At 36.3% G+C, this 26571-nt stretch overlaps 1 protein-coding gene across 2 annotated transcripts in view; it reads right to left on the bottom strand.

Moving 5' to 3' along the window:
• Window positions 1-26571, bottom strand: part of LOC128997806 (aminopeptidase N-like) — a 117700-nt gene that overhangs the window by 4712 nt on the left and 86417 nt on the right. For both annotated transcript variants that reach the window (XM_054423526.1, XM_054423527.1), the window contains exons 13-18: window positions 14260-14503; window positions 11711-11973; window positions 9851-10047; window positions 6044-6211; window positions 4877-5029; window positions 3025-3100 (exon numbers count right to left, since the gene is read on the bottom strand). In XM_054423526.1, coding sequence (XP_054279501.1) covers window positions 3025-3100; window positions 4877-5029; window positions 6044-6211; window positions 9851-10047; window positions 11711-11973; window positions 14260-14503 — 1101 coding nt within the window. The remainder of the gene's footprint in view (window positions 1-3024; window positions 3101-4876; window positions 5030-6043; window positions 6212-9850; window positions 10048-11710; window positions 11974-14259; window positions 14504-26571) is intronic.

Here is a 26571-nt window from a genome sequence, read left to right as displayed (position 1 = left end):
AGAAAGAATCGTTCACTGTCAAATCACTGAATTCATCACAGAAAACAACATTTTATCTGACTATCAATCTGGTTTTAGGACAGCACACAGTACAGAGACAGCACTCCTTCGAGTGACTGAAGACATAAAACTTGCTATGGAGCGTCGACAAGGAACGATTCTAACTCTATTTGATTTTTCTAAAGCATTTGACTGTGTTAATCATGACCTGCTGGTTAAGAAATTACGGGCCATAGGGTTTTCCCAGAATTCTCTTAAATGGCTGAGATCTTATCTGTCAGATAGGCAGCAATGTGTGGAGATTGGTGACACGAGATCAGACTGGGTGACTGTTACATGCGGTATGCCTCAAGGGTCAATCCTTGGGCCTCTGCTCTTCGTACTGTACGTCAATGACATAAACTCGACCTTGGTCGACTGTAAACACCACATGTACGCTGACGACTTACAAATCTATGACCATTTTACTGCAAACAACGAAAACGACTGTGTCAGAAGGATCAATGAAGATGTCAACCGAATTGTTACTTGGACTGAGAATCATGGACTGAGACTAAATCACGAAAAGACGAAACCGATTGTCATTAGCCATTCTCGACTTCGACCTTCAATTGACTTAGACTCCATAAACCCAATCACAGTTAATGGCAAAGCACTTCCATACTACGACAATGTCAAGAATCTTGGTATATCTTTCAACTCTTCACTTACTTGGGACATAGCAGTTACGGACACACGAAAAAAGGTTTTTGCCTCCATACATTCATTGAAAAGATTACAGAATTTTTTACCACAACACACTAAACTACATTTGATCAAATCACTTGTACTACCCCACTTCAGTTACTGCAACTCATTGATCAATGACTTGACTGCGACTCAGGCGGGTATGCTCCAGCGGTCACAGAATTATTGTTTGAGATTTGTCTATGGTCTGCGACGTATGGAGCATATCACGCCATACTACCTTGAGGCACACATCCTGAAATTAAATGATCAAAAATTCATTAAAATTTTGTCATTGGTTTTTTCAATTTTGAAAACAGGCTCCCCAAAATATTTCAAATCCGATTTTAAATTTGTGTCTCAGGGTAGTTCACGAATGTCTCGTTATTCTTCGATTACATTGCGTATACCTCATCATGTGACCACAGCTTATGGCAGGGCTTTTGTTGTTACCGCTTGTCGTCTGTGGAACGGCCTACCCCTACGCATTAAGACCCTTGAATGGTCTCGGCTGGCGTGTCCTAGGGCTACTGTTACCTTGCGCGTTTGCTGATGCGTGTATGCGAGAGTGTGTGAATGTGTTTTTCTATTTGTTAAATTTTTATGTTTTTTTTAGATATGTAGGTACTTGAATTGTTAAATATTTTATGTTTAATTAGATTAAGTTATCCCTATGTTACATTATTTATGTTATATTTTTAATGTCAGGTTAAGTGTATGAAAGGGCCATGTGGCCCTAACTTTGCCTGAAAAAATAAAGGAATTTTCATTTCATTTCATTTTCATTTCATTTCATTTCATTTCATGTATACACTTGAAAATCTCTCTAAAAGCACCCATGCTTATCACTCACTTTACTTGGTTAAATAGTGACTAAATTTACTATGCTGATCGTGAAAGATAGAAATAGGCTACCCCTTGTCAACCTTTGTCAAACCCGAACCTAATCCCCTTCAGGCGACTGCAGCCAGAGGGTCCCAGGATTACTGAGGGGTCGACCTGGGGCCCTCCGGCTACGCTCACCAAAACAGGCAAAGGATTTTTAGGTAGGTTTTGAGGGTGGGACCCTCTGACCGTCTTCCGATTCCCGGGGGCTTACACCAGCTAGAATCCTGAGAGTGTTTTTGGTAGGGTTAGGACATTTTTCATAAAAGGTGAATAGCCCCACAGCTTGACCTCATAGGACCTATGACTATTGAAAAAGGTAAAATATGCTATCATAATCGGAGGATATATTTAAAGTAGTTATAATTTTGTAAGTAGGTGAAGTGTTCTGGCTGATCTCTATTGTCAACATGATCATTCCAAGTTAACTTAGGGTCAAGGGTGAACACCACCAATCCCCCACTTTAGTGCTAGTCAGTACTTCGATCTAAATATAGTAACGATAAAACATTTCTCAGGTTTTATTTACATTTATTGATAACCTATTTGCACAAAACCACTTGGATGCCTCATGAAATTCCAACTTTATACCTTCAATGACTTTGTTGAGGTTCCTATCACTAACAACCAGGTAGTGTCATCAGCGAAAAGAAATCAACATGAAATGGTAAGTCGTTTATGAGAATGAGGATTATGTGAGATCAGATGTTACATTATGGGTAGACTTTTCTGTGACCACTACCAATCTGCTGGAACGCACAACATTTAGACCCTTCGAGGCGGTTCGACAAGCCTTATTTGTCACATGTAAAAAGACTATGCTATGGTACGACAAGACCCGCTTGTCATGATAACTACTTGTCCTAGTGCTCTTACTTGTTTTAACAAATTTTTACTTAAAAATCATATGGTAATTTTCATAAAAATATTGTTATGATAGGGGGCCCACGTGGCTGAGCCTATCGCACAATCACGGGCCCATGTCCCAGTAAAATTTCCCAAAAAATCCCAGTCCAGGCTCACAGTCCCCTCTAGCTCGCAGGCCTTGGGCCCGCTATCATCGCCACTGTATGGAAATGTGAAAGCAAAATTTATCTGACAGTTCTGCTTGTTTACTTTTAAATTTCATAAACTTTAAACTTGGGCTTGTTCTTTGTTACCATGAAACAATATCAATCAATATTTACTTTTAAAACTCTCACCTCGGATTTTTAAAAGCCTGCGGGGCAGAGTCCTAGGTCTACACTGAAGCGGGAATAGTTCTGTATCCTTGGAGCAGTAGCTTTATTTTTGTCCAATTTTTAGCCCAGTCCTTTTATTTTTTGAGTTAGCTCATAGAAACACACAGACACACAGAACCTCTTCTTTATAATAGTATAGATTATCAATATTCAATACCTTCTCAAAACTTACCAAAACCAAGCCTTCTTGAGTGCGGAAGCGACCTAATGCGACCTGAATTAGGTATTCCCATAAGTTTGGTGACAAGCTGTTGAACAAATTGGTAAACGTTAATTTAAAAAAAATACACACATTATTTACAATATAACAAGTCAAATCCTTATCTAAGGTCTAGTCTGATTCTAGAATGTATAAGTAAAAATTAACATCAAATTATTGATCCAATTGCACTGATGTCAATAACTATTTTTTTTTTGTCGAACTGAAACTAATTGTAGCCTATAGCAACTTGATGTCACATAAAATATTCAAGCATAAAATACAATGGAGAAAATTTAATTTTAGTACTAGCAAACTCAGTTACTGACACATTCAACCGTGCTCTATTTTAATTTTAAAATCAGCAATGATCTGGAATAAATATAAATAGACTATATCTACTTCAGTATTCAAATGACAATTATTTGATTGAATGATGAACCTATCAATTCAATTTCAAGCCATTGTACTTTTTTTAGGATAATTATACTTCAATGAATCTCACAATAAATTGTAAACTTGCACTTAAGTAAAAATTCTTTTTTTACTAACTGTGAAATCGATATTCCTCAGATAGGATACAAGCGTCGGGCATAAACCTGAACACGTAAGCGGCGGTGGTGGCTACGATACAAGTGGCATTTTGTACTGCATCTATTTTTATTATATAACAATTGTCTATAGTTTTCATAAATAAGAGGCGTAGGAGACAATGGGGGTACAACCAATTAACAAAAGAAGATTGTCTAAGTATTACCACCATCTAATTCTGTAGCTTAGGGAAGACAGCAATATGTTCTTTGAGTACATGAGGATGTCTATGCGATCCTTACTTTTGACTATATTCTGAGCAGATTGAGATTTTTTTATGTCCGTTCACATCCAAAGAAGTTGTAGCACGAAACTGTTTTATACATTACTTCAGGCTAGTACTAGAGGGTTACACCATTATCACATAAATAAAACCCATTGATGATTGGTGGGATCTGAATCCGGGACCTCGGGTACTAAAGCCCTGCGCTCTATCACTTAACCAGCTCGCTCCCCGAGATGGAGTATTAACACGTTCGCGGCGGCACGTCAAAAGGCGGGCGCATCCCCAGTGCGGCGCAGCCCGCAGCGTCAAACAAACCTGATTGCCGCGTGTGACTGGCTTTCCAATTTCGGTCTGACGAATAGCAAATAACGTGCGAGGATGTCCTGCTTTACAACAAGAGTCGATGTAGTTCGCTAAACAGTCACAGATAGGAGCACTGCTTGGAACATAGCCGGTCCCATTGGAATTGTATTGCCAAATAGAGGGAAAAAGGCGGGACAAAAAGTAGATTTTTGAGACTGCCAGATGGGGATTTTCGGGGAAATTTACTACCAACCTACACCACATCAAAATACAGTATACTATTGAGCAGTGCTGTGCGAGGTTTCAAGTTTCTAGCTCTAATCCTGGCTTAAAAATAAATCATTTCGTACAGCATTGCAGCTTGGGAGCGGACGCACCCACCAGGATGGCATTAGAGTTCCGTGTGGGAGCGATCGCGCTCCCATGCCGCCGCGAACGTGTTAATAAGAAGACAGGTTTAAAACACCACAGCATGGTTTACAAAAACGCGAGCAGCACCGCTTTGCTCACCGCTCAGATATATTGTGGCCCCCTTTAACAAATTTACACGCCACTTAATGAGACCTGATGTCAGAACGGCATCGATTGCTGTCTCCAGCAATCAGCACATAATGCCAACAATAAATTAAATTATATTCAAAAACTGGACAGGTTTACAATGGTCATTTGAATGGAAGTTTTACCAAATGGAAAAAATGAGCTCACCGTTTCTTCAGGATTTTCCAGTTTTCAGAGAGGAAATTGAAAAGAGCTGTGCAGCCGGTGACATCTTCGGACATAGCGGTGAGCGTAGCAAACTTATCTGCTTCAGAGAATGTTTGGTTTGTCACATCTTGTAGAAGAGTTACATTCAGAACTCTGTAAAAAAACAGCGAAACAGAGGATGAACCATTGAATAATTAATTATGAAATTTAATTTTTAATCGCTGAAACATTAATGTTGAGGTTATTTATACCAAGGAGTATAAGATCAAATGTTTTTTAAGGGTTTTTTTATGAATATTATCTGAATGACAAAGAACCAACTTTTGCACAATAGACCCAAAATTTGACACTACACGTTAATAGTACATAGACTATATACAGGGTGTTCCACAAATTAATATACTAGACCTATAGAGCACGCTATGTTCGATCCTTAGTAGTAAGTGCGCAGCTACAGTTGTTTCATACGCATATGAGTACATCATCAAATAAAAATCAAGTTTCCTCATCTCTCAAGTCAAGGTTGTCATGATGGTGAACATAACAGATATTAAATATATTAAATGTGATGCGGTTCCAATGAAAGGCAAGTCAGGACTACCCTCCGTTAAATACCTGCCCTCTCTCTCCCTATCTGTTCCTTTTATTTGTAGTTGGTTATGTATGATTTAGTTTCCGAGTTGTAAATTTTAGATTCAGACGATTATTTTTCATTCTAGTACGGATGTTCTTCTGCTACTCATATATTTCTATATATTAATTATATTCTATATATTTATTTTATGCAACTCTCCTACAATGTCCTGTACTTATCTTCATTACAAAAATGAATTATCTTCAAATTATTACTGATGCCTGTATAATTAGGGTTCGAATTAATCAAATGATTAATTTTAAGGTGTTCATAATTTACATTATGTCTACGTGTTTATTTTTTATTATGTGTAATGCTTGACCACCGTGTTGAACTCGACTTTGAGAAATGAGGCAATTAGAGGGTTTGAACCTGATGATGTGCTCCTATTGACTAAACGGCAAAAGCTATAGTTCGCACTAACTGCAAAGGATTGTTGGACAATATCAAAATTACAATAAACCATAATTTCCCCATTAAAACTCTATATGGACATCACTAAACTAGCCAATTGTAGAATTCCAGTTACATACCTTTCATACTGGTCCGGTTCTCGTGAACATCCCGCCAAAGACTTGAGCAGGAACGTTCGCTCCTGGCTAGACCTGTTTGTGGGGAAGTTGAGCAATCTTTGGATTCCAAATTCCCATTCTTCCGGAGTCCCGTGGGAAAACACTGAGCATAGAAGGCTGCCTGCTAGCCTGAACAAATATTTGACATTACTTTTCTCAATTTTTAAGTTGACTGTGCAAACTATTCGACTTTTATTACTCTACAGGTGGAGATGAAATAGTCTGCAAAACTTATATACCAGCGAGTGATAAATTTATGAAATTTTAATTAAAAAGTTATAGTTCATGTGACCGATACCAGTGAAAAGTGTAAATATAGATAACATTTGTAAATGTTAGTACTGTTAGTGAAAAGAGATAGGTTAAGAAGACCCCCTGAATATACCACACAAGCAGGCCAAATGCATTTACTGTACTACATAGGGCGATGCACAAAGTTCTAGCTCAAAAACACAGGTAACAAAAAGGTAATTTAATATAATTCAAGTTCTTGAATCTCATATAGCAAAAAATATATAATCTTCGATAGGGCACTTGTGCAGCTCTCACTTTTAAGATTTTTTCCCCAAAAAATCTACTTATTGGTGTCGTCAGTCATGTTCAGCTCTTTACTTGACACACCACATTCCTGGATTTTTCCAAAACAATGTTTACACCCGCCCTTCCCCTAGGTTCAATCTGAGATGCGAGAAAGTGAGTGTGATTACGTTGGGGAGGTTTTCTATGTGTGCGCCTTGTCTAGGTTTTTGTTTTATTTCTTACAAATATTGCATAGAACTGTTTTGCTTATAACTTTTGTTTTAACAGAATGTACAAATATCCTGAAATACAGTGGAACCTGGATAATTCGAACTTCTTTAATTCGAAATCTTCTTTAATTCGAATTTTTCCCGTGGTCCCTAGCATTTTGTATTAAAACAATGCTAAAATAACGTGGATAATTCGAATTTTATTTTGGATAATTCGAATTTTTAAGTGCCAAATCATTAAATTATTACTCTAAATATATTCAAAAATAATAAATAAAAAACATATTCCAAGCCACATTTGACGAAATGTTTGCGTTAGAACAAGTGCCAGCCCTCGCGCGCCTGCGTTTAGTCTGATGACTCATACCTCCCCTCCCGCCACCGCCCTACAGGTCATTGTACCCTACACTCCCTTCCCCTTTCTCCTCTCCCACCCACCACCACTGACCTCTTTTCAGTGTCGCATTGTGCGTGGTCTGTATCGGTTTGCGTGAAGGCCGTTACCTAACGTAGTTTTGCTGTTGTCTTAGACTTTTAGTTTCAAGTGATTACGTGTACAGTACTGTAGTTTTAACGTACCGTACTGCACTACTGTATACATTAACTTTTAGTGAGTGTAACTGTGTAGTGATCATGGCATCAACCTCATCGAAAAAACCAGGGTCTTATAAAACTTTGACATTAGCTGAAAAAGTCGCTGTGATCAAAGAAGTGGAAAAAGGAGTCAAGAAAAAATCTGAAATCGCGAAAGACTTTGGAATTCCACCCAACACCTTATCAACTTACTTAAAAAATAAACATAAAATTCTCAGCAGTGCAGAGGAATTTGATAAAGACAGGAAACGATCGCGAGAGCCAGGAAATCCGGATGTCGACAATTGTGTGCTTAAATGGTTCAAGCAGACCAGAGACAAGAAAGTTCCTGTGAGCGGTCCTTTGATTAGAATGAAGGCTGAGCAATTTGCTAAAGAATTAGGGAAGCAAAACTTTAAAGCTAGCACTGGGTGGCTGAATGGTTTTAAGGAGCGCAATAAAATTTTGTTTAAGGCAGTGTGTGGTGAAAGTGGGGCGGTGAACCTGCAGGAAGCTAATCAGTGGAAGAACGATCTGGAAGAGATGATCCAGGACAGAGACCCGAGAAATATTTTTAACGTTGACGAAACCGGTCTTTTTTTCAAATGCACGCCCGATAAAACACTTGCATTTAAGGACGAAAAGTGCCACGGGGGGAAATTAAGCAAGGAGAGAATCACGCTATTGGTTGGTGCTAATATGGATGGTTCGCAAAAGCTGCCTTTGTTGATGATTGGAAAATCGGCCAATCCTCGTTGCTTTAAAAATGTCAAGTCTAAGCCAGTAGAATATGTAAGCAGTTCTAAGGCTTGGATGACAAGTGACCTTTTTGCGAAGTGGCTAATGAAGTTGGACAAACGGTTTGTTAAAGAAAATCGACAGGTTCTCCTTTTCATTGACAATTGCACGGCACACAACACCATACCTGTCATGGAAAATGTCAAAGTGGTTTTTTTCCCAGCCAACATGACCTCTGTTGTCCAGCCCATGGATCAAGGGATCATAAAAAACTTGAAACACTTTTACAGGGGTTTGTTGGTCGAGAATATCCTGTCCGGGGAAGGAAACGCCCTCAAAATAAAGCTGGACATTTTAGAAGCATCGCGAATGTGCAAACAAGCGTGGGACAAAGTGAAGCCGGAAACAATAAAAAACTGCTTCAAAAAGGCAGGTTTTGTTAAAACCGACGAAGAAAGCGCCGAAGAAACTGTAACGGACGAAACTCTACCAATCGACGGCTGGGAGGATGTGGCACCCAATCAAACCATCTTGTACGAGGACTTTCTTAATGTAGACGAAAATGTCGCTGTGTGCGGTGAATTAACTGACGCCGACATCGTAGCAGAAGTCCTCGACACCGAGGAACAAAATGACGATGGATCGGGGGACGAGATCGTCGGGTCACCGGCCGATGAAGAAGAAACGCCAGTACCGAATGCAGCCGACGCCATGACCTACCTGAGAGAAATTCGGCGATTTGTGGAGAGCAGAAATGATGTCGGTGATGTACAGTTTAAATCATTAGATGTTTTAGAATCATTTATCATGGCCGAGAGATTAAACTCAAAGAAACAAGCCAAAATCTCTTCTTTTTTTGTAAAACAATAAATTAGATTTGATATGTTTTTTGTTTAACAATCAGTCAATACGGTCTCCAAACTTTTAGTTCTCTTTGGCCGATATTTTTCTATTTCTGTCCTGTTGTCCTGTATAGGGCCTATTTTGCTTAATATTTTGCTTTGGACTATTGGTAATCGTGTGAAGTTTGCGTGCAGTTCAGCTATTGCTGAGGACATTTTAAGGTTAGTTAATTTTAGTTTTGTACATAATTTCGTTGTCGTTTGAGCGATTGCAAGTTATTTTTATTGTATACTATTACTGTAATAGGCATTATTCAATAAATTAATGTTCAAATAGTATCAATAAAGTTAATAGTTTGAATTTAAAACGTGTTTTTATTGTTTACGGCCCTGGTTATAAGAACTTATTTAATTCGAATTTTTGGATAATTCGAAGTTTTTAGCTGGTCCCTTGAGGTTCGAATTATCCAAGTTCCACTGTACAACTATCCAGTTACATGATTATTTTATCATAAAATAATTTTTTTCTACTAAGGTATAATTGCTTTATTGCAGATACATTCTTCACACACTCCTCTCTCATAACAACGGCCTTAAAAACCACTACATTATTTAAAAACTCATTATGGGTATTGAAATTTTACTCACAAATAGTTGTACAATTTAGATTTTAAAATAAATCGCTTCCTTTTCACTTTAGTTAGAATTTATCTACAAAACTTTGTGATAGAATCAAATGAAATTTAATAAATTTGTATGATTTTGTGATGTGGAAATTTTCCGCATGCACCCTCTCACATTTTAGAGGTTAAGTGCCTGCTCGAGGGTTTAAGTGTACTCAGAACAGAGTAGAAGGTCTAACTCACGGCATGCCACTATCAGGAGATTGACTACTGATCCACTTGGCGTAGTGAGCCTGAGCGTGCTCCACACACGTCGGGTGTCCAGCGGCACACAACAAGTGACGAGTCTTGGTACGGAAATCCGTCCTCCAAATAGGACTCTTGTCAGTTTCTTCCCCAAGAGCTTCCAGAACTGGAGTGACTAGTGCCACTATGTATTCCTAGGAATTACAAACACACATTAAAATTCACCTTAAAGCATTTAAAGCAGCATTGCTTGAAAGTGAGTTTACACTAACAATTTAAGAGAAAAACTAAATCCAACATTAGTATATAAAAACATCTACAAGGAAAGTAGGATCAATTTTCTAGGTCGAACGATAGATATGTACCTGTACCTAAATTAGAATGAGCATCTACAAAAAATTCTACTGAATATCTAAGTTTGAATTTATGTTTATGCTTTATCATAAATGCCTTTATATTGTATTGTTATTTGAACATGCTAAAAAATAAAATATACATATTGCTAATGGAAACATTCCCATATACTGTTTTTTACAGCATTATATTATATTTCAACAGAACAAATTAGTATGGGTTGCATTTTGAAACAGCAAAATAGTTATCAGGATAATGCTTAAGTATAAGGGAATGATTCAGCCAAAGGACACTGACAAAATTTAAAAATTCACACAGTATAAGGTCAATATATTTATGAAGCTATGCTTATTGTTAATAACCTAGATTTAAGTGCAAAATCTGTAATAATAAACCACTCTTATAACCTTAGGGGGGAAAAGGGGTTACTGAGCTTCATAGGCTTGTATGTTATGAAAAAATCTTTCAATGCAGGCCAAAGATAAAAAAAAAATTTCCCTTGTCACATAAAATAAGAAACATATTTTAATGAATTAAGGAATTTACTCAAAAATGATATACAGGGATTTCCTAAATGAATGGTGCAGTTTTGAATGCATACACAAAAATGATTAGGTGAGGTAGAAAAAATGAGGTTGGTATCACTGAATCATTTGGCTCTAATAGTTTTGTTACACCATCTTGGAATAGCTGTTTCACTGTTGACGTCAAGTTGCAGGAACACAAACAAAATATTTAATCTTGATCCAAAAACATGTTTTCTGTTAAAGAGAAAGCAAATTGTGTGCTATTGTTAAGTGAATCTAAGTCATCGGTTAAGAGCAAAGGACTTTTAGAAGATTATTTAACAAAGCTGCTCCTCATAAAAATAACGTCAGAGATATAATTAATGAGATAACTGTACAAATAACAAAAGTGACGGTGATGTGAAGAAGTTTTTGTGCGCAAGCGCATCTCGCTCGCCACTCTAATTGACACAATCTACACTACTCTATAGTATTGATACATTATTTAGCGTTCTTACAGTAAGCAAAATCGAGAAATTTGTTTGATTTGTTAATTGAACATGTTAAATCAACATTATATTAATCATGTTACTGCTGTACCTTGATTATTAGACATTTGGTGAGCTGACGTACTTGACAGTCCAATGTGACTAGTATTATTGGCAGAAACTAAACCCTCAGCAACTTGAATAACCCTCCTAGCACAATAATATTCACCGTTATTGTGTTGCCTAGTTTTAATAAAATAAACCTTCTGTTGTGTATGTTACTTTAACTTCATCATACACAGTCTCAGATACTTAACAGTTATTAATACTGTATTTAAAAATTTTATTTAATATTTTATATAATATATTGAGAAAAACTAATTTTGATAATCAAAAATTTTAGGTTATTTTACACGACCCCAGTTCTATACCTGTTGGATTATCAAGGGACAGCTATAATTATGTTATGTGTTGGGTAAATTATATTTAATTTCACATGGATAACTCACATCGAGCAATTTAGCTGCAGAGGTTCCCTGGAACTGTTTCCTCAACCTATCAGCCAGAGGGTAGAACGTCTTCCAGACCACAGCGCTTTGCTCCTTCTTGAGGAACAGAGTCATGTTGAGAGCGGTAGCAGTGTCCACCTGACCAGCCAGAGCTAGAGTCAGCGAGTCGTGGAGTAGTTGTGTCCTCACTGAGTCAGGCAGAGCTGTGACTCGCTGACTCAGCAGCCGCCAGTTCTCTGGGTCATAGTTCACCAGGAAAGGTCCTATAGAATAAAAAATGAGATCAAAAACCTAAATAAAAATGTCAATGCTTTACTGTTTTATTTGGTTTTTTTTTCTAGGCTTTAATCTGATACCGCTATTAAAATTTTTAAAATTGATCAAATCCATTTGTGATTGGGGGAGACGGACAACGATCCACATCTTTGTTTGGGTTAATCCCCTGATTTATGGCCTGAGGGTAGTGGTCACCGGAGGAGGGGTGCGGAATCGAGAATTCTGAATCGCACCGGAGGGGAGGCATTTGTAATTTTATTCTATGAACAGAACAATTTTTTCAATTAGTAAACCTTCATTCGATTTTTCATTGTCAGCAAGTTTGGTTAGTTTGGTTAGGTTATGATGGTTAAATTAAATTAAATTTAAATTTAACCTACAAACTATACGTTTTGACAGCGACAGTGGTAGTGATAACAATTTGTCCCTTCTTGAGCCAACCTAGAATTGACTGGTCAACCGACCGTGATTAAGAGGATTACAGCCTGAATCATGATCCTACACCCTGTGATTGGTGGGATTCGTACGCAGGACCTCAGGACACTTTAGCACTAGCCTACACCAATATGATCCTGCCTTGAACAGTAAAGACTTTAAAACCTTAAAAAATCAGAAAGAATATCCATTTTGTGAATGTGTATTATCATATCTTGTTTTGCATGGCACTCTACGATTCAGTGAAAACATTAAACCTAGATAAAATGTTAAAGAGCAATAAAAAGAGGCACAGTATCAGGATTATGCTAAAGTAGCAGCAGGATGAGACAGCCATGATTCATTTTAGAAGATAAAAATCTTCACTGTACATGGTCAGTTTAAGTATGAGTCACTTCGCATTGCAAAAATAACAGTAATTATACTTAGAACGAAATTCAATATTTACTCTTGGGTCTATATTAGATCACAGAGAAGTAAGGTACAGAAGGTTCAAGCTTATGGGGCAACCGTACGCTTTTAGCTCGGATGTGGTTGGGTGGAAATGTACTTTTACCGAGCAAGGAAGAGCCCGAACGGCAATGGGCACAAAGCATTTTTGTATGGCAGTTAGTTGTAGTGCACAGGGTCTTCCTACTGCCTGAGCGCTGTAGTATGTGATGGCGAGGGGGAAAGGAGAGCGGAAGGGGACGATGAATAGAACATGCTCTAGACACCAGAGACTGGTGCTAGACACCACTTAGTGTATAATTCTGTATCTTATTCTCAGTGATTAGACATAGCTAACAATACTAAAATAAAATTAAAGAAAAAAAAATTAAAAAATTAAAAAAAAAATAAAATTAATACACACAACAGTCACAATATCACTTGAGTTGAATTCAGCGCAGTGAAAGGCAGTTGATCATATTTCATGATTATGAAGTAAAAAATAAACCTCTATAGATGGAATAGAATTAATTAATTAATTAAAATTATGAGTTGGTTGAGGATGACAAGTTTACTTGTGCCGCTTAAGACCAAATATTTTCAACAGCAGATTTAGAAAAACATTGATTTGGCAATAAAAAATTAGTTAAAACAGCTAATTTAAATTGTTTATTTTAAATCCCATTTATACAGGGGGATCCATTCCAAAGTTATGAGGGCTTTTTAAAACTTTATTTTTAGGCTATTGTGCATTTACAGAATAAGACTATAATCTCAAAATTGTGCTGAAAAAGATAAGTATACACCACCAGTCATTGTCTACCTATTTCCAGTTGGTTATGACGGATTAATTTTTTCAGCCGCCATCTTGAAATGTGATAAATTATTTTAAATATGAATTTAAATTTTGCAATGGCCAATTTTGATAATCCAAAAATTTTGGTTATTTTACACGACCCCAGTCCCATACCTGTTAAATTATTGAGGGACAGCTATAATTATGTTGTATGTTACATAAATTATGTTTAAATTCACATGGATAACTCACATCAAGCAGTTTAGCTGCAGAAGTTCTCAAACTAATTTTTCAGTTTGTTTTAAATTGTATAGGTTTGAAATTTGTTTCTTCACAAACCTCACCGAAACACCCTCGGTAAGTTTGGCTGAAATATGTTCAGTCGTTATTGTGTAAATCCCAAAGCTCAATAAACAGTGTTCAATTGACAAGAGGCTGACAGGCCAACGTCTGACTAAAAACCTTGCAGTGTGCAAGCTCACATGTCCACACACCATCTTCTACACACTGCAAGAAAAATTTTCCTGAACTATTTTAACTGGATGGCAAAACTGTATTGTGTGAAAGAAGCATTAGAGTTGTCAATTCTATTCAAATCTTAAAGTAAAGTTACCGATGGTGCCAGGGTTAACAATGATGTACTTGTTGTCCTCAGTATAGCCCTGTAGGGTCAACTGGTGGAGGTCAGGTTTTAGCCAGGATGTTGGAGTAGAGGAAATGTTGAGGCTTGAAGTGTCCTCGGTGTCAGGTTCCTTCAGGACTACTACAGGAACCCACCACAGTTGTCCTGGAGGGGCTGGCTTCTTCACCACCTTAGCTGGAGTCCATCTTGATTCCAAGTGGTTGATAAACGGCTCCTGAAAAAAAAAAACGAAAGAATAATAGCAAAAGACTCTTAGATTGCTAAGAAATATATGCAGTTTTGTTTGGTTAAAAACTAGATGCCATAGGCAGTTCAAGATGTCCTCATGAATACAAATGTGTAAAAAATAGTTATAAAAAGGAAAAATAATATTAAACTTATTTTTTTTAAATAATATACAGAAATTTTCACCTTTCTTCCTAATGACTTCTAGCTTATCTTCTATATCCATGGGATCATAGTTGTAAAAGAATCCTAAACCTTGTAATAAAACTGGGAGTTACAATCGTCGTTTTCACAGACTTCACTGATAATGAGAATGCCAAGCCGATCATGAATGCTGATTGCTGATGATACAACATTGATTATTATGAAGGATACAACTCATGGACACTACTCAGAGATCACTGAACTAACCAATTGAGCAACATCGTACTGTCTTCAAAATGACTTGGCATTAAAAAATTACACTAATCTTGACCGAAGCAAAAATCATCAGCGGTAAGTGCAAAGGAGATATAGTCTTAATCCAATCCAAAGAATACTGATGATTTCATTTGAATCACCCTTTGAATTAAAGCAACTACAATTTCCTTTGGTTCTTGTTTTTGAAATTACCATTAATAAGGCACAAGGGCATCCCTGCCTATCCCAGGTTTAATTTTAGAAAATGTATGCTTTTCACACAAAGTAAAAAAATAACATATTTATTTAGTTATTGTCAATCGGTATCCCTATTGTTGTTATTTATCATTTAAATTAATAGTTGTTAAGTGCAGCAATGCGTGATGGGTAACTGCTAGTACAGTTTTAATATTAACAACTATTTAATTTTAGATTAAGATAGTGTAATATACCATATGCTCATAATGTTAACAACACTATTAAGGCCTCTGGGGCATTGGCTCGTTTCTCTTTTGTTGGCTCATCTACAGACCAACCTTTCTTTGGACACATACCAAGTATCTACACCCAGCCGATCTCTCAAATTAGTGGAGACAAAGAAAACTAGTTTCCAATTAGATTAGGAAAATACATATGATATTGTATGATGGCAATATCTATATTCTTGGAAATATAGATGTTATATATTTGCATTACACAACCACTCAATTATTTATGGTAAGTAATGCACAATGTGCTACTAGAAGTTGAACTACAGTAGGTATATTCAACAACTAACGACTATGAATCACATGCATTAATTTTATTATGCTATGTGTTGTATATTTCTTCAATGCCTTATTCTACCTTCTATACGTTCAAGGTCATATTGCATTATATTTGGCGTGATTAATTGATACACTTAGTTATTACAAAAAATTTTAAATTTATTATATACATTATACAGTATATTTAATACCGCAAGGGAATCTTTCAGCACTAAATATCTCGAGTTTGACAAGCCCTACGATTATGGTAGATGTCTCAAATTAAAGGTATTGGTACCCTTACGGTGGGTGAAATAGTGAAATTTCAATTTCACAAAAATTTGATATAATGTAAAATATCCTCATAAGAATTACATTGGGATTTCAAAAAGTATAATTAGTTTTTATTGTAAAATATCTACTAACCCAGCTGGTGTGAATATTACTTACTATACAGGGTGTCCGGTCATAAGTGTTAAATAAAATTTTGCATCAAACTACATGGTAATGGCGACATAATGACGCACATTTGAGGTTCCCAACCTCAACTGTTAGGGAATTACAAATAAATTAAGGTTTTCCAAAAATTATTGTAGTTGTTATGAAAAAGGTTGTATTAGTAATATAACCTTTTCCATAACAACAACAATAATTTTAGTTAATAAACTACAATAAATGACCATAATGTGTGTAAAAAAATGCCTTATTTTTTTATTTTTTTATGCACCATTGTAAAGCCCTTTAAATAAGGAAGTTTTTAGTAATATTTGTTTAACTCAGCGGAACTCGGTAACTGAGAAATAAATTGCTGAATGTTATTTAAATTTTTGTTGATATTAAAAATAATTGTTTAAGGAAGAAATTTAAGTAGAATATTTTCCGTACCCTAACGGTTATGTGTTACAGTGGAACTTGGATAATTCGAACCTCAAGGGACCAGCTAAAAACTTCGAATTATCCAAAAATTCGAATTAAATAAGTTCTTATAACCAGGGCCGTAAACAATAAAAACACGTTTTAAATTCAAACTATTAACTTTATTGATACTATTTGAACATTAATTTATTGAATAATGCCTATTACAGTAATAGTATACAATAAAAATAACTTGCAATCGCTCAAACGACAACGAAATTATGTACAAAACTAAAATTAACTAACCTTAAAATGTCCTCAGCAATAGCTGAACTGCACGCAAACTTCACACGATTACCAATAGTCCAAAGCAAAATATTAAGCAAAATAGGCCCTATACAGGACAACAGGACAGAAATAGAAAAATATCGGCCAAAGAGAACTAAAAGTTTGGAGACCGTATTGACTGATTGTTAAACAAAAAACATATCAAATCTAATTTATTGTTTTACAAAAAAAGAAGAGATTTTGGCTTGTTTCTTTGAGTTTAATCTCTCGGCCATGATAAATGATTCTAAAACATCTAATGATTTAAACTGTACATCACCGACATCATTTCTGCTCTCCACAAATCGCCGAATTTCTCTCAGGTAGGTCATGGCGTCGGCTGCATTCGGTACTGGCGTTTCTTCTTCATCGGCCGGTGACCCGACGATCTCGTCCCCCGATCCATCGTCATTTTGTTCCTCGGTGTCGAGGACTTCTGCTACGATGTCGGCGTCAGTTAATTCACCGCACACAGCGACATTTTCGTCTACATTAAGAAAGTCCTCGTACAAGATGGTTTGATTGGGTGCCACATCCTCCCAGCCGTCGATTGGTAGAGTTTCGTCCGTTACAGTTTCTTCGGCGCTTTCTTCGTCGGTTTTAACAAAACCTGCCTTTTTGAAGCAGTTTTTTATTGTTTCCGGCTTCACTTTGTCCCACGCTTGTTTGCACATTCGCGATGCTTCTAAAATGTCCAGCTTTATTTTGAGGGCGTTTCCTTCCCCGGACAGGATATTCTCGACCAACAAACCCCTGTAAAAGTGTTTCAAGTTTTTTATGATCCCTTGATCCATGGGCTGGACAACAGAGGTCATGTTGGCTGGGAAAAAAACCACTTTGACATTTTCCATGACAGGTATGGTGTTGTGTGCCGTGCAATTGTCAATGAAAAGGAGAACCTGTCGATTTTCTTTAACAAACCGTTTGTCCAACTTCATTAGCCACTTCGCAAAAAGGTCACTTGTCATCCAAGCCTTAGAACTGCTTACATATTCTACTGGCTTAGACTTGACATTTTTAAAGCAACGAGGATTGGCCGATTTTCCAATCATCAACAAAGGCAGCTTTTGCGAACCATCCATATTAGCACCAACCAATAGCGTGATTCTCTCCTTGCTTAATTTCCCCCCGTGGCACTTTTCGTCCTTAAATGCAAGTGTTTTATCGGGCGTGCATTTGAAAAAAAGACCGGTTTCGTCAACGTTAAAAATATTTCTCGGGTCTCTGTCCTGGATCATCTCTTCCAGATCGTTCTTCCACTGATTAGCTTCCTGCAGGTTCACCGCCCCACTTTCACCACACACTGCCTTAAACAAAATTTTATTGCGCTCCTTAAAACCATCCAGCCACCCAGTGCTAGCTTTAAAGTTTTGCTTCCCTAATTCTTTAGCAAATTGCTCAGCCTTCATTCTAATCAAAGGACCGCTCACAGGAACTTTCTTGTCTCTGGTCTGCTTGAACCATTTAAGCACACAATTGTCGACATCCGGATTTCCTGGCTCTCGCGATCGTTTCCTGTCTTTATCAAATTCCTCTGCACTGCTGAGAATTTTATGTTTATTTTTTAAGTAAGTTGATAAGGTGTTGGGTGGAATTCCAAAGTCTTTCGCGATTTCAGATTTTTTCTTGACTCCTTTTTCCACTTCTTTGATCACAGCGACTTTTTCAGCTAATGTCAAAGTTTTATAAGACCCTGGTTTTTTCGATGAGGTTGATGCCATGATCACTACACAGTTACACTCACTAAAAGTTAATGTATACAGTAGTGCAGTACGGTACGTTAAAACTACAGTACTGTACACGTAATCACTTGAAACTAAAAGTCTAAGACAACAGCAAAACTACGTTAGGTTTGCCTTCACGCAAACCGATACAGACCACGCACAATGCGACACTGAAAAGAGGTCAGTGGTGGTGGGTGGGAGAGGAGAAAGGGGAAGGGAGTGTAGGGTACAATGACCTGTAGGGCGGTGGCGGGAGGGGAGGTATGAGTCATCAGACTAAACGCAGGCGCGCGAGGGCTGGCACTTGTTCTAACGCAAACATTTCGTCAAATGTGGCTTGGAATATGTTTTTTATTTATTATTTTTGAATATATTTAGAGTAATAATTTAATGATTTGGCACTTAAAAATTCGAATTATCCAAAATAAAATTCGAATTATCCACGTTATTTTAGCATTGTTTTAATACAAAATGCTAGGGACCACGGGAAAAATTCGAATTAAAGAAGATTTCGAATTAAAGAAGTTCGAATTATCCAGGTTCCACTGTATATCTATTTAAAATTTTGTGAAGATTCTGAAAATGACATTTAAATGAACAATTAGTGCATTTTTAACAGAGTAATATAACCTTTTTCATAACAACTACAATAATTTTTGGAAAACCTTATTTTATTTGTTATTCCCTAACGTTTGAGGTCGGGAACCTCAAATGTGCGTCATTATGTCGCCATTACCATGTAGTTTGATGCAAAATTCTATTTAACACTTATGACCGGACACCCTGTATTTAATTTAATTAATATTAAAACCTTATATACAATTCTGTAAGACAAAATTTTACCAGAAAACTGTGGACGTCTGGTAGTCGCAGAAATGTGGGAGGGGTCTTAAATTAAAGGTCTTGACCCCAGGGACTCGGGAAAAATAGAAGAATTCCCATAAAGTTACCAGAAAACGAGATATAATGTAAAATGTTCTCCATAAGAATAGCTTTAGAAGCCATTTACTCCTGATTTTTGTTTACTTTAATACAGCTGATCGTGATTAATCATCAAGCTAGTTCGCAATGTTAACATTTGGATTAGGCCTATTTATTTGCCTGTCAATTCTGTAATGTACTATATAAAACCATGGATAACGCTACCTATAATAATTAAGACATTTTGTTACGTTATAGAATGTTAAAATAAATTACTTCGCGCATAAACTAGCCAGACCTAGTAGTGGTCATGAAGACGATTATTGGACAAACTAAAAAAAAGAATCTAAAAACTATAAAAAGGTATCTAAAACGTGTTGAATTATTTACATTGAACACTATTTCCTATGAGAATATGTAATAATGGTTACAATCACAACACCTTCATACCTTAATATTTTATACAAAGTCAAAGTCTCTACTGTTTGTGATTAAGAATTTTTGTTGTAAATAAAAGGTATACAATGCTAAGCTCTCCATTGAAAAGGTAAATCCCAATATAAATTATCGCGTTGTCAAAACTTTAACTTTATCGAACAAGCCACATTAAGTTGCATAGAGAAAATGACATTGCTGTCGAGTCAAATAGTACAAATAATCAAATTTGAGCTTTTAATGAAACGTAACCAGTATACTTATAAAAAATACAAGTTAAATTAAATTTATAAAAATTTATTTCTGCGTTTACGTGTGTAAGTTTCTTATTTTTTATGCAGTTTTAAATCAGCCTTTCAGCGGGTTGAATGAACTCACATTCAAAATTACTTTTAATGGCCATTTTGTTATTAATGCTCTGATTTATATTTTCTTTATGTTAATTGTTGTGTTCTGTGAAGACGTGCAAAATGATACCGAACTCGACTAAACTTGCTATTTGAAAATTTTGAGCTACCGGTACCACCTACCACCGCTACCCCAAAGGGCAAAATTTTCAAAACTGACCATAATTATTGTAGCCTTTCATATCCAAACAAGTTTCTACAAACCGATTTCAAATATCTCAAATAGTTCAAAGTTAATTCTTTTGCCACCCTCATGGTTATTAGTATTTGAAACGTTTTAGGGCGCCATTTTGTTATTAGTGGGCCGATTTTGGTTTTCTTTATGTAAATTTTTATGTTTTGTCACCTGTAAAATGATACCAAACTCGACTATACTTGACATTTGAAAATTTTGAGCTACCCCCTACCCCCACTAAGCTAAGGGCAAAATTTTCCAAATTGACCATAATTATTGTAGCCCCTCATATCTAAGAAGGTTGCTGCAAACAGATTTCAAATATCTAAAATGGTTAAAAGTTAAGGGGGGGGGGGTGCAAGTTACTTTTCAGCCACCCTGTATACGTGTATGTAAATTGTATAGCAGACGTTTTCCAATATGCCCGTAGAGTACGTCTTAAATTATCGCCAATTAATGTTAATTATGCATAAAATATAGTGGGCCTACGGTATGTCTAATTAGGTTTTATACCATTAGGGACTTGACTAACTTTATGAAAGTATTATTTTTGTAAAGACATAAAAGTCAAGAGTCAACAAGTGGTCAAAAAGATCATACTAAACTATCACGACAATATACAAGCGCCGCAAGCCTGCAGATTGGGGAACGCAACACCCATCACTGTTGGAGCGAACGATCTTGGAGTGAATGCAACAGTTCAAGATTATTACATATTTAAATTATACTGTTCGTTCACTCCAATGTGCATTCGATCCAATGTAGGCCTAATTATTACTACAGTAAAATTCAAGATCAATATTTTTTACTGGTTAGTCTACTTCTAGAGCTGACTGTACCCGTTGGATTGAATGAACAGTGGAGCGAACGAACAGGCAAATAATTTGTCAAATTACTTTTTGGAGTGAACGATCTTGGAGTGAATGAAAAATCTCGGACATGACCATCTAAACTCTCTTGGACAGAGCATGTCAATAGTCTGAGTAAACTAGGATCTACAATTTATGTAATGTGTAGAGTTAAATGTATAGGAGGACAGGAAGCAACTAAGACTGCATACTATGCAGAGTCATACTATGTAGAGTCCCACATATGATACGGATTAGTGGTCTGAGGTGAAACCCAGAACAGAACCTTACAAAGATATACTGCGACTCAAAAAGAGCTATAAGAACGCTAGCTGACCTCTATACTATATAGAACAGAGTGAACTCACAAGAGGAGAGAATATATACACTCCTACATGAGATATATTCTCATGAACAGTATTAGAGAGAGCAGCAAGGCAAGTCTAGTGTAGTTTGTGCTCCTGATTTTTTGCTAATTTTATGAGTAAATACTGCAATTTTCTACATAATTATTACTGTAATTTGTGTACTTTCAACTAGTGAATGTTATCTTGACTTTTATTTATCAAAGTGGAAAGGAATTAAACAGCTAGGTAAGAAAATGTAATTAAAAATCCTGAAAATATTTCATATGACAGTGTAGAGAAGGGTCTGTTATCAGATCAGATAAGAAGGGTCAGATTGACTGGGGGATAGCCCAACTCCGCGCGGTGGTCAAGTTTAAGCCGAGGAAAAGTTTTATAGCCCCCGAAAGGTCCAGTCCAACTCCGCGCGGTGGTCACTTTAGTGTATTGTATAATTCCGCGCGGTGGCCACATCTAATCTCTACGCTACCTTGTGCTACGTATGAGATATAATGTGGTTAGTATAAGATATTCTTATATACATACCGTTTGTCCACAAAGTAATGTTACACTTTTATTTTTCATAGCTATTTTATTCATGTGACAGGTTAGGCTACGTTAGGTCAGGTTAGGTTAGGTTGTTAGGTGAGGTTAATGATAGGTAAATTCAAATGAAACATAAGTATTCTATTTTGTACGGTACAAATTAACTTTATCTTATTATTTACTGTGGTTTTGTACAGTTAATTATGTACATTTATAACAATTTCAAATTTCAAATACAAACTCACAGGCATCAGGGCTTTGAGAGCCAAAATTGGCCACCGCGCGGAGTTGGACATGTGCCATGAGGGTTCCGAAGGGACCACTGCGCGGAGTTGGAGAGTCGGTTTTGACATATTTCTGACCACCGCGCGGAGTTGGGATAAGCCCATTGACTGGGCTCTGCTGGGGGTCCTTATCTTATCTCTTGTAACTCAGTTCAAGGATTTATATATGCTGAAGTTTGTTTAGTGTTTATTTTTAACTAAATCCATTTTACTCTACAATAATTAAATATAAATTACCCACATACAAATGAAAGAAGATTAAACTGTACCTACCTGTTGTAAATATATTCTCGGCTATATGTAAATAATGTTTTCAATTAATGACAAGATTTTTGCAAAAATAAAAGGACATCAGCCATGGCCTGCTCTTGTAACCAAGGTAGACAAATATAAATATAATGTAACATATTTTGGCACGGGGCACACTGGCACCCGCAAGAGGATGGATATGTTTGATTTTTCTATGTATGTAGAAGATGTTTTACCTACAAAGAGAGTGACTAGTAAATTGAGACAAGCTATAGATGAAGCTAATTCATTTAAAATAACAGCTGAGGAGTTTATTTTTGATCCAGAAACACATAATGAACCTGAGCATGAAACTAGTTTATTAGAATCGAATGAGATTAATAATCAGCTCATGTTTGAGAAAAGTAAGATGGAAAAATCCCTGAGGTTAGCTGAGGAGGAGTCTGAGGAATCGTGCTCTAAATATAGGAAGGAAATTGATGATCTTAAACTAGGATTTCTCAATTAAATAATCAGATTAAAATCAAAGACAATTTAATCACCGGGCTGGAAGGTAATATTAAGCAAATGCAAACAGACAAAGAAACCTAACTTAACCTAACCTAACTAAACCCACAACATCCACTTGGACACAGACTAAATCAAACACAATGAGTAAGTCAATGATCGCCACTGAATTATTAGGCACAAATTGGTTAACTGATATAACTATTCAACCATATCTTGATATGTTAAATAACAAATTATTAACTAAGATATCATGTGTTATTATAAACTCACTAATTGTCCACGCAGCGAAAAACTCAATGGATGTTCACCAATGTCTAGATCCATTGGAAATTAAAAACAAACATATTATTTTAACACTAATAAATGACTCTGAAGATCTTAGCAGTGGCATTAGCGGTTCCCACGGGAGTGTGTTGTCATTGGACAGGAAGAACAATAAATTCTATTATTTTGACTCCTTGAACAATGCCAATTTGTCTACTGCAAAGAAGGTTGTTCAAAAGCTCTCAGATTATTTTGGTGAAGAAATGTGTATGGCTGAATTTATGTCATTGAATGGGCCCGCAGCAGTCGAACAGCTATGACTGTGGTGTGATCTCCTGCTGGGTTGTAGAGTCTTTGGTAGATGACATTATCACTACTGTGTCATTAAATGTGCAGTATCTCCAGAATTGTAAACTCACCAATGAAGACGTTGATTTTAAAACGCTCAATACTTGCATATCTTCTGCAAGTCAAGGAAAATAAAAGGTTGTGTAATACAGAAAAAACATTAGCTACACCTTATTCACAATCCTGGACCCAAATACAACCTAGAGCTAAAAGAAATCATATTCCAACTAAAAAGACATTGACAAAAGAACCTGAAATAGTAACAACAAATAAGTTTTCTGTTCTTGACAAACAAAGTAACCAGGATATTAACAAAGAAAATAGACCCGATAGAGTACTCATGAGACGGGAAGACTCCATAACAAAGCCTACAACACTTCAGATTGATAACACTAGGCCTAAAAGAAGAACAAGAAGAACTATCAAAGGAACTACAACTACATGTCCTGATATTAATCTAACATTCTGCTCGGACAGTCAAGGTAGAAATGTAGCCAACAAGATTGAAACCTACAGCTTGGGCAAAATAAACACATTTGGCTATGTACGAGGCAATACCACTCTACTGCAGGTTGTGGACTCAGCATCCATAGATAACAACAACAATTACCCTTTAGTCAATAGTCATACTTGGAGGCACTAATGACAGTCTGAATGGAAACCTATATGTACATCTAGAACACAAACTTACCCAAATTAGCAAATCCAGACCAGTATTCTTATGTACTGTACCAACAAGACATGAAAAACCCATGAATCACTTTGAAAATTTAAATCTAGAGACGGTAAACAACTATCTCGATGAATTAACAGCTAGAAGTGACAATGTGCATCTAATCAATTTAAGTGAACTCAAAAGATATCACTACACATCCCATGGACTGCCCCTTAGTAACAAAGGCAAAACTAAATCAGTAAATTAGCACATATTATAATTGACTGTTTAAAAAAGTGGTACAGCAACCGAAAAAATGCTAGGCCTACTGCTCTCACGAGTACACATGGCCTGAACTCTGGTACAACCACAGCACTCCTACAAAATCAAACAGTAACAGTTATAGCTACAAATCAAGACAACCCTGGAATTACCGTAATTGAGGCTGACATGAAAGTTGTTATTCAAAAACATAAATTTAATGTAGATGCTGCTTTCGCTCATTGTATTTCAGCTGATTTCACACATGAAAAAAACATGAGTACAGGAGTAGCTGTAGCTTTTAAAGAGTGTTTTGGTAAACCATGTGATTCGGACTACTGTAACTCTAATTTAACACAGCAGAAAGTTAACAATGGGCAATCAGTTTTTAGCTTCACTAAATCAAGGTACTACCAAAAACCAAGACTTAACAAGTACATATTTTACAACAATGCTTTTGATCAACTAATAGAAGAATTTAGTAAACAAAATTTGAAAACCCTAATTTGTTCTCCTATGGGATGCTCCAGAGATCATGTCACGCCTGCACACTTTGCTAAAAATATAGTGAAATTTCAAAGATCAACTAATTTTTCAGTTATCATCATAACTTCAGATGAAAGAACCAACACCAACATTAGAAATGGCCTTTCGCATGCTGCGTTTATCACAAGTCTCAGAGAAGCTATCGCTGTCAAAACTTCTAGTAATGGTATCCATAACATCCAACAACACACTGATGCAACCAGAACTACAACAGCAGTACACAAATATGTTAAAGTCTACAGTCAACTACAAGAGGAAGATGATACCTCCCAGTCCAGTTTGAGAATTTCACCTTCAACTGTGTCAAGTGATGGGGGGTTGGCTGTCAGTGGGTGTGCTAGTGTCAGTGCGGTATCTGGTGCCGGTGTAATGCATAGCCTCTCTGCCCTATGTACACTTCAACTCCCTCCTCAAACCCGAAATATGAATATTAATTGTAATCTAGAAGCTAAGGATAAAGTAAGCAATGTTATATCTTGTACACCACCAACTATAACAGACAACCCGCCTTCATAAAACTTATTAAAGATGCCAAAAGAAATCACTTAAATTTTACCAACAAAAGCTTTAAATTAGATATATTTCATTTAAATTTAAATATACAACATCTGCCATCTAGAATAGATTATTTACAGATAACAGTTGAAGAATTCAATCCCGATTTAATATTAATAAATGAGCATAAAATGACAGATTTAGAACTTTCCAGATTTAATTTAACTATTGTATTCACTCATCTTTTGCAAGAATTAGATCTGGTGGTTGTGGTGTCTTGATCCTTGGTAAAATCAATGGAAATGTAAAACATAGAAAAATAAATATTTTGGAAAATACCAACATAATATGTGAAAAAAATTTGAGTGTTGTATTACAGAGTACAAGCATAATAGTTTAAAACTTTTACTAGTAGCAATATATCGATCCCCTTCTGTAAAAATTAATCTCTTTTTAGAGAAGCTTGACTCTTTATTAAATTTATTGGTGAAACATTTTAAAAATATTGTAATTGTTGGAGACATAAATATTAATGTATTGGACACTACTTACAGGAAAATGCTAAATGACCTACTACAGGTACATAGCATGAGATACCTTGTAAACTTTCCTACTCGTGTTACATAGATGTCAGAATCAGCTCTAGATAATGTATTGACAAATGTTTTAGATTATAAGATGAATGTTACTGGAGTGAATACCCAGATATCTGATCACG

Source organism: Macrosteles quadrilineatus, unplaced genomic scaffold (assembly GCF_028750875.1).
Source record: "Macrosteles quadrilineatus isolate MER2022 unplaced genomic scaffold, UCM_ALF_1.0 Scaffold_7__1_contigs__length_78375512, whole genome shotgun sequence".
Classification (NCBI taxonomy): domain Eukaryota; kingdom Metazoa; phylum Arthropoda; class Insecta; order Hemiptera; family Cicadellidae; genus Macrosteles; species Macrosteles quadrilineatus.
The sequence above is the reverse complement of the archived record's forward strand: the minus strand, read 5'-3'. Positions and strand labels throughout refer to the sequence as shown.